General features: G+C 32.1%; 2 protein-coding genes across 2 annotated transcripts; both read left to right on the forward strand.

The window, feature by feature from the left end:
• Positions 1-226: 226 nt before the first annotated feature.
• LOC114712346 (uncharacterized) lies at positions 227-5529 on the forward strand. Its single transcript, XM_028896867.1, has 11 exons — positions 227-441; positions 2937-3036; positions 3151-3424; positions 3519-3630; positions 3722-3849; positions 3959-4043; positions 4147-4282; positions 4392-4549; positions 4644-4764; positions 4902-5075; positions 5254-5529. Exons 1-11 carry the CDS (start codon positions 227-229, stop codon positions 5527-5529), a joined length of 1779 nt encoding a protein of 592 aa, XP_028752700.1.
• A 1660-nt stretch (positions 5530-7189) lies between these two features.
• Positions 7190-13555, forward strand: LOC114712351 (uncharacterized). Its single transcript, XM_028896870.1, has 8 exons — positions 7190-7319; positions 7436-7678; positions 8642-8746; positions 9400-9475; positions 10299-10492; positions 10597-10830; positions 11154-11807; positions 11898-13555. Exons 1-8 carry the CDS (start codon positions 7190-7192, stop codon positions 13553-13555), a joined length of 3294 nt encoding a protein of 1097 aa, XP_028752703.1.
• The last annotated feature ends 1780 nt before the right edge of the window (positions 13556-15335 follow it).

Genomic DNA, 15335 nt, shown 5'->3' on the forward strand with positions numbered 1-15335 from the left:
TTCTGTTATGCTTCTGGTTTCAGTCAAGGTGAGAAAGTATCGAGCGAGGTTGTTGCTTCGTACTGGGAAGATCTTCATGTACGAGGTTGTTAACATGTTGTCTATCAACAATGAATGATTCATACAATCTGGGACTTGAATAGAAAGTGAATTCTTATACATGCGTACTGTGTGCAAGAAGAAGCTTATGTTATCCAGATTGTAGCATTCTGAGAGATCCCATTCTATGTCGTGGAAAGCCCTTATTCCTAATAATCCCATAGATGCATCTGAACGCTATATATCGTTGGCCGAACCACTCAGCGCTGCCAACTTCTGTCATTCCTGCTTCTATAATCTTTCTGGTAAGGCTGAGATTTGCCATATTGACTCTTGCTGCTATTTCCAGAGGGCCGCAAATGATTCAAACGAACCTAATTCCACACTTCCTCCAGTTCTCAAGTATATTGTATAATAAGTCCTCTTGAAATGCTGTGAACAGGGCCATGATCACAGATCGATGACACTAGCGATCACTATTTTTTTTTGCAAACTAAGCATATCAAAAGAGGAATGAATAAGTCCTATATAAAGAGATCCAAACATCAAATGTAGTGGGTTATGTATATTGTGGTGTGGCCCGAGAAACTGAGATGTATTTTCTATTTAGTTGATTGGTTGATTACTTTATTGATCTTTTGTTTCATATCTTTTTATTTGTTTATGTTGCACTCAATATCTTTTTGGTGGGCTAATATATGTCATCATATTTGGCAACAGTATTCTGACTATGCCACTAACTATTCTCCTTCTATGTTTATAGTACTTTCTACATTACAAATCATGCCCATACTTTCTCAGTGATTGTACTATCTGTATCCTTACTGACTATGTATGGTATTGCTTGACTTTCATCTCAAGAAGGTTTTTGTGTATGGTATTGCTTAACTTTCGTCTGAAGGAGGTTTTTATCATGTATATTTATTTAGTTGTGTATATGCTTCTCACAGACTTAATCTTTTTCTCACAGACTAAATTTTATACCAAACAATTACAAGATCTTCTGCGAAAGATCTTGACTGAAAACCAATGGATTGCTTTTGATTGAACTATCTAGATGACTGATGCGAATGTACTTGACAGGTATGTTTATGTTGTCTACATTTACATTTGATAATATATATGATCTTGAAATTATCATTTTAGTTTAAATTAACATTATATTTCATATAAATCATTATCATTTTAGTTTAAATGAACATTATGTTTCATATATATGATCTTATGTTTTATTATCCGACATAAATCATTAGTTATTCTTTGTGCTTAGTCTTCAATTCAACAAACTGCTTTAAAGTTGTTTCATTGTATTTATTTAGCTACTCTTTGTGCTTAGTTGTCCTTTACTTTCATATTTGTATCTATTCAGTTCTTAAACTACGCATGCCAACCTATAATAATATCTTTATGGGTTACTTATTTACCATATCAATTGAGTTGACATGCTGCTCATTCCAAGATGAAAGTAGTATTTCAGCTACTGTCAGTGGGAGGTGAGTCTCTGTTCTTTCTGAACCATTTAAAGTTGCATATCTCAACACATCGTCGGTATGGCCTTTTGCTTGTAAAAAAATCTTCTCTCATAGATCTTCACTGATAACCATTTCTGCCTGCTCATTTTTCTGTACAGAGTACGATTGATTTTCTTGGACTGTATAATCCTTGATTAGTCTGCTTCTCATACTCTTCTTTCTTTTTTCTATATAAAAAAAAAAGAAAAAGTAAAGTTGAAGTAAAATGTAGAGGATGTAAATGTAGAATCAATTCAATGGGGGAAAAGGTCGTGAGATACTAAGCTTTTTAAACAATCAAACACATGAAGAACAGCTAAGAAAACCATCATTATAGCTGATAGATGTCAGATTTTCGCAATTTGTGAGACAAGTCTCGAATAGTTTTGTGAACTTTTGTAAACATCCTGAGTTAAAATGTAGTGAGTTGAGAATATTGTTGGACGATTTGAGATTGGACTTTGAAGGGATTGTACTGTTTTTTAAAAAAAAATAATTTTGACAATAGCAAATATAGATTAAAAAAACTGCACCCAATAGAGCATAAATTGACAGAGGAAACAGAGCAAGACAGGGGACCTTGGTATGACGAGGCAAATCATGAAATATTAAATTCTCTCTTAGTTTTATTTTCACAGGGAAGAGATAAGCTTTGAGCCTCAAAGGTCAAAAAGTTGAACATCATTATTATTATTGTCTGCTACATCATACAAATCTAATACAAAGTTTGAGGCCTTTCTCTTTTTGAGCTACGGATTATATTGTTATTGGACCACACCTCCAAACTGACTATTTGCATTATTCAGCTGTATCATTTATCTCCCTCGTACAAACTGCAATACGATTTCATATAACACATCTATTGAATGACATCCTGCTGAGAAGGAGATGAATGCAGTATTTTAACATGATGTAAGTAGGGACTGTCTATTATTTCTGAATCATCATTTCAACCTGCTCATCTAAAGATATCTTTCGTACAGCTTCTTGCTTCTAACAATATCTTGCTTGACATCTAGGTAAGTATAACCTCCTTCTCTACCTATGAATAGCAGTAGAAGTTATTCTAAAACATTTTTGACCATTGAAGTACTTGCAGTTTTTTATTTTTAGTATCATTATATCTTCCCGCTCATATTATCCCGCCAAAAAACATGTATTCTTCATTGAATTTTAGTGGTTTGTTTTCCCGCTTCATTTTTACAATGCTATGCTTGTGTATAAATATAACTTACTTCCTTCATGCATGCTCACCATTGAAACACTTTGAATTTCTATTTTAAGAGTCTTTCAATCTTCAACCTTTTATTTTCATCACACTTTCTCAGTTTTATTGAAGATGCCACGTATATCACTCCTAAGACATTTGAATGATGGAACCGATAGGTGGCACATAGTTGCAAGAGTTTTCAGGAAATGGAATGTCTTCCATAAGGGATCATCTGCTGATATCTTCTGCGTGACAATGGTTTTATTAGACAAAGAGGTCTCTTTATCTTTACAAATATTAACAAATTGCATATGTCACTTGTGGTTTTTTTACTTATATTTACTAATTACTAATGCTTTAGTTTAATGGAAATCATTATTTTGTTTACAGGGGGATAAAATACAAGCAAGTGTTCTAACCAAAAGTTTACATGACAAGTTTTGCCACAGTATTATTGAAGGAGAGACTTATTTCTTTGCTAATTTTGAGGTCTCTGCTAATGTTAGCCAATATAGAGCTACCACTCATCCTTTCAAGATCACTATAACTCCACGAACACATGTTGCTGAGAAAATAGCCATTGTGCCATCTTATTCCTACTCTTTCTTTCCACTTGCTGAGATAGAGAAACTTAATGAGAAGCATAATATTGAATACTTGATAGGTATTTGACATCATTTTCATTCATTTTAATAATAGTATTATCATTTATGTTGTTACTGAATTATTGACACTTCATGTGTTGCTCTATTTTCCAGACGTTTTAGCATTGGTCAAATCAATTGGCACTCTTGAAGAATATCGGCGGGACAATGAAACCAAGAATAAATTAAGGATGGTGCTGAGTGACATTGAGTACAGAACCTTTCAGTAACTTTTGTTTCGTTTTTTTCCTTTACTGTGCAACAACTTATGTAGATACTAATGATGATAATTGATAATTCATGTTCATGCATTTCAGCGGAATCAATGTAGAATGTATATTATTTGATGAATGTGCCAGCGATGCTTTCATGTCTCAGCTCCAGAATACACAGACACCTGTTGTGGTGTTGTTAAACCTGGCTAGGGTTGGTTTTTCAGAAGATGGTAAGATATATCATAATCTTTAATGACCTTATATATAGAATACTTTTTGTTCTCAAGATTTATTGGCTGTGACTAATTATTATTTCTTCCATTACCTATCTAAATATAGGAAGAGCACAGGTTTGCAATTCTTTTAATGCCACAAGGGTGTTTTTCAACCCACCCATCAAGGAAGTGCAACTAATGATTGATAGGTTTGCAAAACTAACAAATAAACTCAATCAATTCAATCAAATTGCTCAATTAATCGCTTAATTGATTATATAAATTAATTTGTTGGTGCTTATTATATTATAGTTCAAAAGACAATGGCTCTCCAAGTTTGTCCTTCCTTAGCCAGCCCATACTAACTCCACTGAGTCAACAGTCACGTACTAGCATCAATTGCAACCAAAGCCCGATTGCTATATCAAACATAAAAGATCAACCCATGGTTAGTAAGGTTTATGATAGTTATACTATCTAAATCTAATTTATAATTTATAAATTCAATATTGTATAAGTTATTTTAATCAGTATAACTTTGTACATTTGTATGTCAGGGAGAAACTTTTGTCATTAGGTGCATTATTCAAAAGTTAGAGACCAGATATGGTTGGATCTATCAAGGTTGCTCCAAGTGTGGTACAAAGCTTCGTTTAGAGAATGAGAGTTGGATATGCCCATCATGTCAGAAGAAACCAGAGTTTATTGACCACAAGTATATTTTGCATTGGTTAAAAATGGTAGTTTATGCATTCTTAGATATTTCAGTATATAAACTACCTTATGTATTACTTTGTTTATGTTTTTAGGATGAAGCTTCATTACACTGTGAAAGATGAGACAGGAATTGCTTCAATAATATTCTGGGATAAACTTGCAGTTGAGTTAATTAAAAATTCAGCCGCTGAGTTGAAGGTTATTCTAGATGAGGTATAACAATCCTTATAATTTGATATATGATATGTTTACTAATTTGTTGGTATACTGAAATATAAAATAATGTTGATTGATTTAGCCTGATTAAAATTGAAACCTTATATCTGATTGAAGGATTTGTGATGGATTAGGATCCTGAGGAAGTTGATTTCCCCAAAAATCTGGACAATCCTGTTGGGAAGAGTATGTTGTTGACTCTTAAACTGAATGACTACAATAAACGACATCCAAGTTCCAGTATTAGTGTAATGCAATATCATTTATGTGAAGATTTAATGGATCAATTTACTGAGGCATCCATTGAGGTATTTGTTTAATTTGATTAAATCATTTTTTACATATTGTAAGATATATTCACCATTTAAATGCACTATTTTGTGAGCAGATTGAGGAAATTAAGGACCCTTCAAATTCTGATTTATATGTTTAAATACCATCAATTGTTCTGATATTTATAAATTATGTTGATCATGCTTTATTCAGTATTCACAACCTGCTGTGGAACAAAGTCAGGAACATATGAATGTTACTCAAGGAGTTCCTCTAATTGCGGAAAAAGATTTAGTTTCACAATGTGTTGCTGAAGAGGATGTCACACTTTCAAATATGGTCAACCGTGTTAAAGCTCCTCCAGTTAAAGGGAGAAAAAGAAGCGTCGTGAGGAAGAATGTTGAGGATGCTATTGCTGAGGGTACTAACACTGGATCAAGCTCAAGTAATGAACAGAAGCATGTGAAAACTATCAAGTTGGAGAAGTAGTGTAACAGATAATGGGTGTCTTGTCCAATATTATATGTGTTAAGTGTATTACTTATCCTTTGCAGTTCTTAAAAGTTGTTCGTGTGGCTGTTCTGTCTGTTGTCGGTTGGAAGTTTGTATTTCCTTTTAGTTAGTTCTGTGATGAAGTTGTGTTTGTATCATTTATGTTGTTTACCTTAGTATGTGTCATTATGAACCTTTGTAAGTTTCTATTTAATCAAAGTAGTTTACGTTTGTGTTGTATTTTCATGGTTCAGTTGCTCTCATCTCAAGTTAATGATTCTATTTCGTATCTTTATGAATTATTTGAATCTAGGACGATATATTGGAAATGATTGACTTCATCATATAGGTTATTGTGGGAACAATATTAGTATAAAATACAATTTATACTGGGATTCACTTTAACTTTACTGTTTTCCCATAAAAATTCAGACTAATAGGCTAATTACATTTTTATATTTTAATTTTAGCTTAAAACAATTATTGGATGGCAAAAAATGATTTTTTTTTCTACTTGAAATTTTAAACATTCACTTTATCTTATTTGAATATCCAGATTATAAAAAGTTTGAAGTTATATTGATGACACACACACATATAAATGTATATTTCAGATCTTGAGGACACATCCTCTTAAACATCAGGATTATATTTAAGGATACGTTATACAGAATCCATTGACAACAAATGTTGAAATGAATTATGCAATTTCTTTTGCTCGCGGAATAAAACTCATATCTTATGAGCTATTTGAAAATAAATACACAAACTTCATATAAAGCTTAAAAACTTATGAAACATATTTTTTGGTATTGTAATAGGATTAAATATTTATTTGTTACTCCTCCGATCTTTAATATAAAACCTATTTAACTAATTTGATTATATTAAGAAAGTTAGATAAATTAGTTAATTATAAAAAATATGACATGTTTATCCTAAAATACCATAATCATCTTCTTTAAACATAATCCTGCCTCGCTCTTGTATTTGATTATAGTTCAGAGAGTACTCATAGGGATAATTTACAGAAAATATAAATAAATATAATAAATAGGTCTTATATTTAAGACCAAAATTAGTATCTCTAATGAATAATAAAAATGAAATAAAATTTAGATCTTGGTTTTGCTATCAAAGTATCTTTATTCGGTCTGCACAAGCATATAGTATATATAATAATTAGAATTGTTCTATAAGATAATATAATGCTGCAACATTTATTCCACACGGCACGGATACAGCGTCGAAGTGAATACCATGAGTTTTCCACAGTCACTTGCCATCAATTTGCCACAGTTACTTCCCATCAATTTCCCACACATTTGCTATCAATTTTGTACAGTGTTAGTGCTGTTCACTTAATAATATGTATATGAAAAATTAATATTTAATAAAAGGAATGGCATGGATAGACAGTGAAGTAGCCAATGAGATTGAAGGAGTCGGATTGAAATAAAACTATCCAATGGTTATAAACTAATGTCAAGAAAGTTGTTACTATTCATCAACATCAACATCGTCTTTTATATATATATATATATATATATAAACATACACATACCTGTTTCTATTGCATTAAAAACAAAGTTGTTTGCCTCTCATTTTAGATGCTACTATTGCTCGAATATTAGAATAGCTTGTATGTTCTAAACCCATGTCTTCCAGTAATATATTTGAGCGCAAGCTCCATTTGAAATCTACCCACAGATATAGCGATAAATGCGTAACATCATCTTCACCATCCATGGGCAATGGATCATATGTTAATGGATGCTTTTCGTCAGGTATTATCTTTACACATGAAAAAGAAATTCTTATGATAAGGATAATTATAGACATATGTTCCTATTTCCTGTATTATGTTCTATTTATCACGTCCTAATTTCTATGTTCTTATTAGGATTAATCAATTTAGCTGAAACCCATTGTTCGAGTTCATCTTCTGCTGGAAACAATAAAGAAGACTCACATACTTATATGGGAGTTGAAAAAAATCAGGGTTTTGGCGACGTTTTAGATGATATCAATACTCAATCATCCACTGATGTTCTACACAAAGAAAGAAAAAAACCTATTATGCTGCAAGATATAACAAACGTATCTTCCAATCTAACAGACAGATTTCAAAGGAATATGCTCACAGGTATGTGTTATGTTTCAATATCTATTACCAATAATTCTATTTAATCCTATATTTGTATGACACAGGCATTTCCAACTTTCAATTTGTCAACCATAAAAGACCACATTTTGGAGTGCAACCTCTAACCCGAAAAAGTGCTAGGAATAGAGGTCTGGAAAATAATGATGTCAACAAACCTCCATGTAGAAGAAGAAAGACAAGTAATCTACAGCAAGGTTAGTCAATGAAATTAATTTCAAACAACATAGTTAAGAGTCACATTCGTTTCTAATGTATGTAACAGAGCAAGGTATTATTGGTTTGAATATTAACAATTACATAAAGCACATGGGTTTAGATGTAACAGATGTTTATTCTCCAATAAAGTATATTTGATAACAGATAACTTGAATAAATATCATTAACGTACAAATTAATAAATTTCACTAAACTCAACCTGATTTCCTTTAAAGTTTACAAGTTATGTAAAAATCAATTAAAAATATATAAATATTGTTCAGTGATATAAAAATTAAAGTTTTCATTTTTTTATGTAATATTTTAATTTTAATTAAAATCTACAATGGTTTTAAAAATAAATTTCTTTTAAACAATAGAAAACTTTGATTTTTACTTGACTAAAAAATTTTTGCATATCTTTTCATTGATTTTTACACATGTTGTAAATTGTGAAAGAAAGTCCGTTTAATTTAGTGAATTTTATTAATTGATATTAGTTTTAAAAATAAAATGTAGGAGAAAATATAGGAGAAAGTGTAGAACGTTTGGATAAGGACAATATAGTGCTTTTAAATTTATACTTCAATATTTGGTTCTTTTAAATAAATTTAATTGTTATCATCTCTTTCCATAAATATCACTCCCTCTTGGTTGTTCTTTTTCATTCTCCCTATAATTAATTCAATTTACAAAAGTGATGATGGGAGTTTTGTACATAGATGGTAATTTCCTTTTTTCTTGTAGATTTCACACCACAAGAAAAATATTACAAGGACATTCATCTGATGATTGATGCTAGCGATAGAGATGATTGTGAAGATTATTTTCCAAACAGTGACAATGTTGCAGGTTACTACGTGTAATTTTGCTGTTATATTTGTTATTATTTCATATTTTCACATATGTGTGTGTGTACATGTATGGATTATAGTATATATGATAGTTTTGTTAAATATGACCATATTTTGATACGTGCCACTCAGGTAGTAATTCTGATTTAGGTCATAGTACCAGAAGAACATGCTTCCAGAATGACATTAATTATGAAGGTAATCTTATTTCCTTTAAATTTGAATCTTCACGCCATAATTTATTCCTCATATAAAACTAATTCACTTCTTATCTTTTATTAGCATACATTGATGAGGGAGATCCAATACATAAATGCAAATTCTGTGGAGCCCTACTTTGGTATAATGAAAGAGTGAAGAAAGATAATAAAAAAAGGGTGGTTAATACATTTTCAATGTGTTGTATGAAAGGCAAAATAGTACTACCCCCTTTGAAGGCACCGCCTATTCTCTTCCAAGAGTTATTTCTAGAAAAGGATACCGCAGACTCAAAGAATTTTCATACAAATATAAGGCAGTACAATAACATGTTCTCTTTCACGTCTATGGGAGGAAAGATTGATCATTCTAAAAATTCCGGTGGAGGTCCTTACTCATTCATATTGTCTGGACAAAATTATCATAATATTGACAGCTTATTACCAATTGAAGGTTCACAACCAGTGTACTCACAACTATACATATTTGATACTGACAATGAGATCTCAAACAGAGTTGCTGCTGTCAGGTATTACTTGCTACTACATTTTTATTATTTTATCATTTGAATTTTTATTATTCATAAATTTAAATTTATGAACTTCATATTTATCTTTTTTCCAGTAAACACCAAAGGGAATCAACAATTGATAGAAGAATTGTTGCATAAATAAAACTCAATTGGATGAAGTTAATCCATTTGTACAACAATATCGTTTTGCTTCACAATTTTTAAGTACAGAACACCGTCAAAATTTGAGATTATGCTTGATGAGTTCAAGGGCAAATGATGGGCGAACCTACAATCTTCCCTGTGCTTCTGAAGTTGCAGCATTGATTGTCGGTGACATAGATATTATGTTCAATGTCAGGGACATTATTATAGAAGAGCAATCAGGGACACCACAGCGAATTAATGAATTACATCCAGCATATTTACCTCTACAATACCCTGTTGTTTCCTTATGGTGAAGATGGATACAGAGATGATATTGAACACAGAGAAGAAACTCTTCCAGTTACAAAGTCAAGAAAAAGGTTAAGCATACGAGAATTTTCACATACAGACTTATGAGAAGAGAAAACGAGATGTCAATATTGTTACATGCATCAAGATTACTTCAACAATTCATTGTGGATGGTTACACTATGATTGAGTCACAAAGATTGCTTTGGGTTAGAACTCATCAAAAAGAACTTAGAGTTGATTTGTACCAAGGATTATCTGATGCTGTTTTAAGTGGTGAGAGGAATGCTTCACTTACTGGGAAACGTATTATATTACCCTCATCATTTACTGGTGGAGCAAGATATATGTTGTAAAATTATCAAGATGCTATGGCATTATGTAGATGGGCAGGCTATCCAGATATATTTATAACATTCACTTGCAATCCAGCATGGCCAGAAATCACAAGGCTTTGTCAACAAGATAAAGTAAATCCTTCAGATCGTCCGGATATATTGACTAGAGTTTTCAAAATGAAGTTACGGTCATTGATGAAAACATTAAGGGAAAAGAAGATTTTTGGAACAATACGTGCAGGTTAGTGTTTATTATTTTTGTAATGTCGTCAAACATGTAAAATATTTATATAAATTTAAAATTTATTTAATATAATTTATTTTAACCAATCTTAATTTTTACAGAGGTATATACTATTGAATTCCAGAAACGAGGGTTGCCACATGCACATATATTATTATTTCTTGATCCAAATGATAAGATCAATGATCCGGATGCCATTGACAAAGTTATTTCAGCAGAGATTCCAGATAAGCATTATTCACCTCTTTTATATGATTTGGTTAAGAAATACATGATTCATGGTCCATGTGGAGCTGTTAACCCAAAATCACCATGCATGAAAGACAAGAAATGTGGCAAGTATTTCCCCAAAAAAATTCAATGATAATACCACAATTGATGATGATGGTTATCCAACATATAGAAGAAAGAATGATGGAAGAACAATTGAAGTTAAAGGTGTTCCTTTAGATAATCGTTATGTTGTTCCATATAATGCTACATTATTGTGCATGTTTCAAGGACATATAAATGTTGAGAAATGCAATCAATCTACTTCGATTAAATACTTATTTAAATATATTAGCAAAGGCAATGATAGAGTTGTTGCTACTATATTTGATAAGGACAACAATCAAGACGAAGTGATTGATGAAATAAAACAATATTACAATTGTAGGTATATCTCTGCATGTGAAGCATCATGGCGCATGTTTGGATTTGATGTCCATCATTTTTCCTCCTGTTGAAAGATTGAGTTTTCATCTACCAAATCAACAATATGTGATTTATTCTAATACTGATGATGTTGCGGAGTTATTAGAAAAACCAAGAATTTGTGAATCACAATTCTTGGCTTGGATGAAAATCAATAAAGATGGCGGGTTGGCTTCAACTCTTACATATGCTGAATTTCCTAATTATTACATCTACCAAAAAGATAAACGTCAATGGAAACAGCGAGAAAGAGGTTTTGCTGTTGGTAGGATCACACATGTGTCACCATCATCTGGAGAATTATATTATCTTAGATTGTTACTAACTACTGTAAGGGGTCCCACCTCATTTGATGATATCAAAACTGTTGATGGTATGGTTCATGATACTTTCAAATCTGCATGTTTTGTTCTGGGACTCTTACAAGATGATAATGAATACATTACTGCAATCAAGGAAGCAGCCATATGGGCATCTGGAATTCAATTAAGGAGGCTCTTTGTAAGCATGTTATTATGTTGTTCTTTACAACAACCTGACATTGTATGGAAGGAAACGTCAAAGCTACTCTCAGAAGATCTATTTTACATATCTTATAATGATCCAGTCTCATCAGGTTCGATAACTTTAATTTATATTTTATACAAAGTATGTTTATCTATAGAGAATATTCATGTTTATATTACTGGTTGGTTATCTTTTGTAGATATCCATATCTCTCTATCTCAAAAAGAGAATGCTGCTTTGAAAGAGATTGATAATCTACTTCATGCAAATGGGAAAAGTCTACATGAATTTCCTTCATTACCGTTACCAATAGAAACTGCAACAATTGATCTACACAATCATCTCATACTGCAAGAATTGAGTTATGATAGACAAGCCTTATCAGAGGAAGCTAATACACTTTCCCAGAGTTTGAATGATGAGCAACTACTCATATATAATATCATATTGTCCGCAGTTAATCTATCTGACGGTGGGTTTTTCTTTGTGTATGGGTATGGTGGAACAGGCAAAACATTTCTTTGGAATGCATTGATAACAACATTACGTGCAAAAGGTGAAATTGTACTTCCAGTTGCATCAAGTGGAATAGCTGCAACATTATTACCATATGGCAGAACAGCACATTCAAGGTTTGCAATCCCCATTCAAATCACAGAGTCTTCTGTATGTGGGATAAAGCAAAACTCAGCACTAGCAAATCTGATTAAGTCCACAAAGTTAATCATTTGGGATGAAGCACCGATGGTTCAGAGGTATTGTATTGAAGCATTTGATAGAACGTTGAAGGATATTATGCATTCTAATGCACCATTTGGTGGTAAATGCATTGTCATAGGTGGTGATTTTCGTCAAATTCTTCCAGTCATACCAAAAGGTACAAGAGCTACAATTGTTAATGCTTCAATTAATTCCTCATACTTATGGAATCATTGTAGAATTTTGAAGTTAACAAAGAACATGCGACTAACTTCAACTGCTATTCCCAGTCATAAAGAAAAGTTAGAATGGTTTTCAAATTGGTTGCTACATATCGGTGATGGAAAATTAGGTGAATCAACTGATGGTGTTGCAGAAGTTGAAATCCCTAAAGAGTTGTTGCTCACAAATTATAACAACCCACTTCATGCGATTGGGGATAGTATATACACAAATCTCCTTCATAATTTAGCTTCTGGTGAATACTTCAATGATAGAGCAATCTTGGCCCCAACAATTGAAATGGTTGATCGAATAAATCACTACGTCTGTTCTTTGTTACCAGGAGAATCATTTGAGTTCCTCAGCTGTGATTATGTGTGCAAATCTGGTCAAGAAAGTGATACAATGGACAGCCTCTATACCACAGAATTCTTAAATAGTATTACATGCTCTGGAATGCCACCACACAAGTTACACTTGAAAGTAGGAGCACCAATTATGCTATTGCGAAACATAGATCAAGCTTCAGGTCTGTGTAATGGGACACGACTTCTAATATCTCATCTGGGACAAAGCGTGATTGAAGCCATAACACTGAATGGGTCAAAACCCAACCAAAAAGTTCTAATTCATCGAATGGATATGAATCCTTCTGAAAGTCGTTGGCCGTTTAAAATGCAAAGGAGGCAATTCCCGATAATGTTATCATTTGCAATGACAATCAACAAAAGTCAAGGCCAATCATTAAGGCATGTTGGTTTATATTTGCCTAAGCCTGTTTTCAGTCATGGACAGTTATATGTTGCGTTATCCAGAGTAAAGAGCATGGATGGTTTAAGGATTGTTGTTGATGATAAAGATGGTTGTTTGAAGAGAACTACAACAAATGTTGTGTACAAAGAAATATTTACAAATGTAAATAGTACAAATATTTAGTTTGTAGTAAATTATTGATTGTCATCAATGCTATAAAATGTAATTATACATTTCCCGTGCATCGCACGGGCGAGTAAAATCTAGTTATCTAAATAATTATAGAAATTTATAAAATTGGTTTTAGGTTTTGGAAGCCCAGAAATTAATTTTTGGGAATTTATTTCCCATAATTTTATCGATAAAGGCCTAATCAAGAAAAATTCAAAATAAATAGTTAGAGGTGAAGAAAAATTCTAAAAATATTCAGATTTTATCCTTATATTAAAAAGGGATTTTTCATGAGGAGAAATGAATTTTTGAAGGTCTAAAAAAATCATGAAATGTTTCTAGTGAATAGTAATTGATAAAGTTTCAAAATAATCTGGGATTGTGATTTGGCTTGTGGGCCATCCAAAAACTTAAGTAAGCCCTACATTGGACCTAGAAGAGGCCCAATTTTGTGCAAATTTGGATCCTTCAATTAAATGGAAATAAAACCCAATTTTCATACAAAAATCTTAGAATTTTCTAGCAAATGGACATATATGGCTTGATCTGAATGTATCTGACACTTGATGGCAACCAAGTGCCCCTCTTAGGTGGCGCTTTGGTCATGCAAAATGAAAAAATGGTAGATTATTTTTCCTATAAATACGCCCTCAAAATACCCAAAAATAATGGAAAATTGGAAAATCTAGGGGAGGTTTTGTCCAACCAAATTTCCAGACCTAAAAACTGAAATTTGGACAAGAAATCATCAAGCATTGATCAAGGGTTCATCAAGGTATGTCTACACCTCATTATGGTTAAGATTAAAGCTTGTTTTGGTTAGATTTTTGCATGAAAATTCAAGGAAAAATGCTGCCTCAATTCGGTCCAAATGCTTGGTCATCAGAGAAGGATAGAAACCTCAAGTATAATGTGAAATAAGCATGTTAGTGGTGTATGGGTTGATTTTTGGAAGAAAACCAAGTTAGGTTTTCTTAGGCTTCATTTCGGCCAAGAGAAGTTAGGGTAGAAGCTTGTTTCACCTTGATTTGATAATTTTAATGGGTTTAAAATGTGTTTTTATATAGGAATATACTAAAAAGAAGTGTTTAAAATCATTGGAATCAAAAATAAAATTTTTGGAATCCTATATACCCTATTTAGCCAAGACAGTTTGAAAGCGAAGGAATTTGATTTTTATAAATCTAATTGGATATTTGAATTCTACATAAAAAATTGTGTAGGAATTTGCCAAGAGACTATTGAATTCAAAGGAGGAACAATTTTGTTAAAAATAAAAAAAGGGAGGAATTAGGTAGGTTTATGACTAAGTGTTGTATTTAAGTTGTATACTTTTTAATGTAGCTTGTATTTATGCTTGGATTAATAAACTTTGAGGAGAGGAAACAAGGAGAATCGTATTCCCTTAAGGAGGCCGAATTGTACAAGGACTAAGAGGTAGCATTGAATTATAATTTGAATGTTTATCTTGCTTGTTTAATGTATTGTGGTGATGGCTTTGAAATGAGGAATCTATGTGGTGGAATTGTTGATTTGATAACACTTAGTATGCTTTGACCAAGTGCATGATAACATGTTAATATGAAAGTGTAATTGATTCCTCTCTCTATTAAATGCATAGCAGGAATTTTGTATGATTTGAGGATGTCTTGAAGTGCTATTGCATAACACATTATGTCTTGCTTGATGAACGTGAGAGTTATAGTTCATTGCTACTGAGATTTCTATGAAATCTTATTTCCCCTATGTTAAATTATGTCTCAAATAAGAGGCAGCTTATCCATGGACAAGG

This window comes from Neltuma alba, unplaced genomic scaffold, assembly GCF_004799145.2.
Source record: "Neltuma alba isolate B1F8T4 unplaced genomic scaffold, ASM479914v2 tig00011348_pilon, whole genome shotgun sequence".
Lineage (NCBI taxonomy): Eukaryota > Viridiplantae > Streptophyta > Magnoliopsida > Fabales > Fabaceae > Neltuma > Neltuma alba.

Bases quoted from the DNA above. Each gene is read 5' to 3' on its own strand.
- LOC114712346 (XM_028896867.1), top strand. From the start codon at position 227: ATGTCGTGGAAAGCCCTTATTCCTAATAATCCCATAGATGCATCTGAA. The intron at 3,037-3,150 runs GTCTCTTTATCT...TTTTGTTTACAG, and splicing joins TGGTTTTATTAGACAAAGAG to GGGGATAAAATACAAGCAAG. The intron at 5,076-5,253 runs GTATTTGTTTAA...TGCTTTATTCAG, and splicing joins TTACTGAGGCATCCATTGAG to TATTCACAACCTGCTGTGGA.
- LOC114712351 (XM_028896870.1), top strand. From the start codon at position 7,190: ATGTCTTCCAGTAATATATTTGAGCGCAAGCTCCATTTGAAATCTACC. The intron at 7,679-8,641 runs GTATGTGTTATG...TTTTTCTTGTAG, and splicing joins TCAAAGGAATATGCTCACAG to ATTTCACACCACAAGAAAAA. The intron at 8,747-9,399 runs GTTACTACGTGT...TACCAATTGAAG, and splicing joins AAACAGTGACAATGTTGCAG to GTTCACAACCAGTGTACTCA.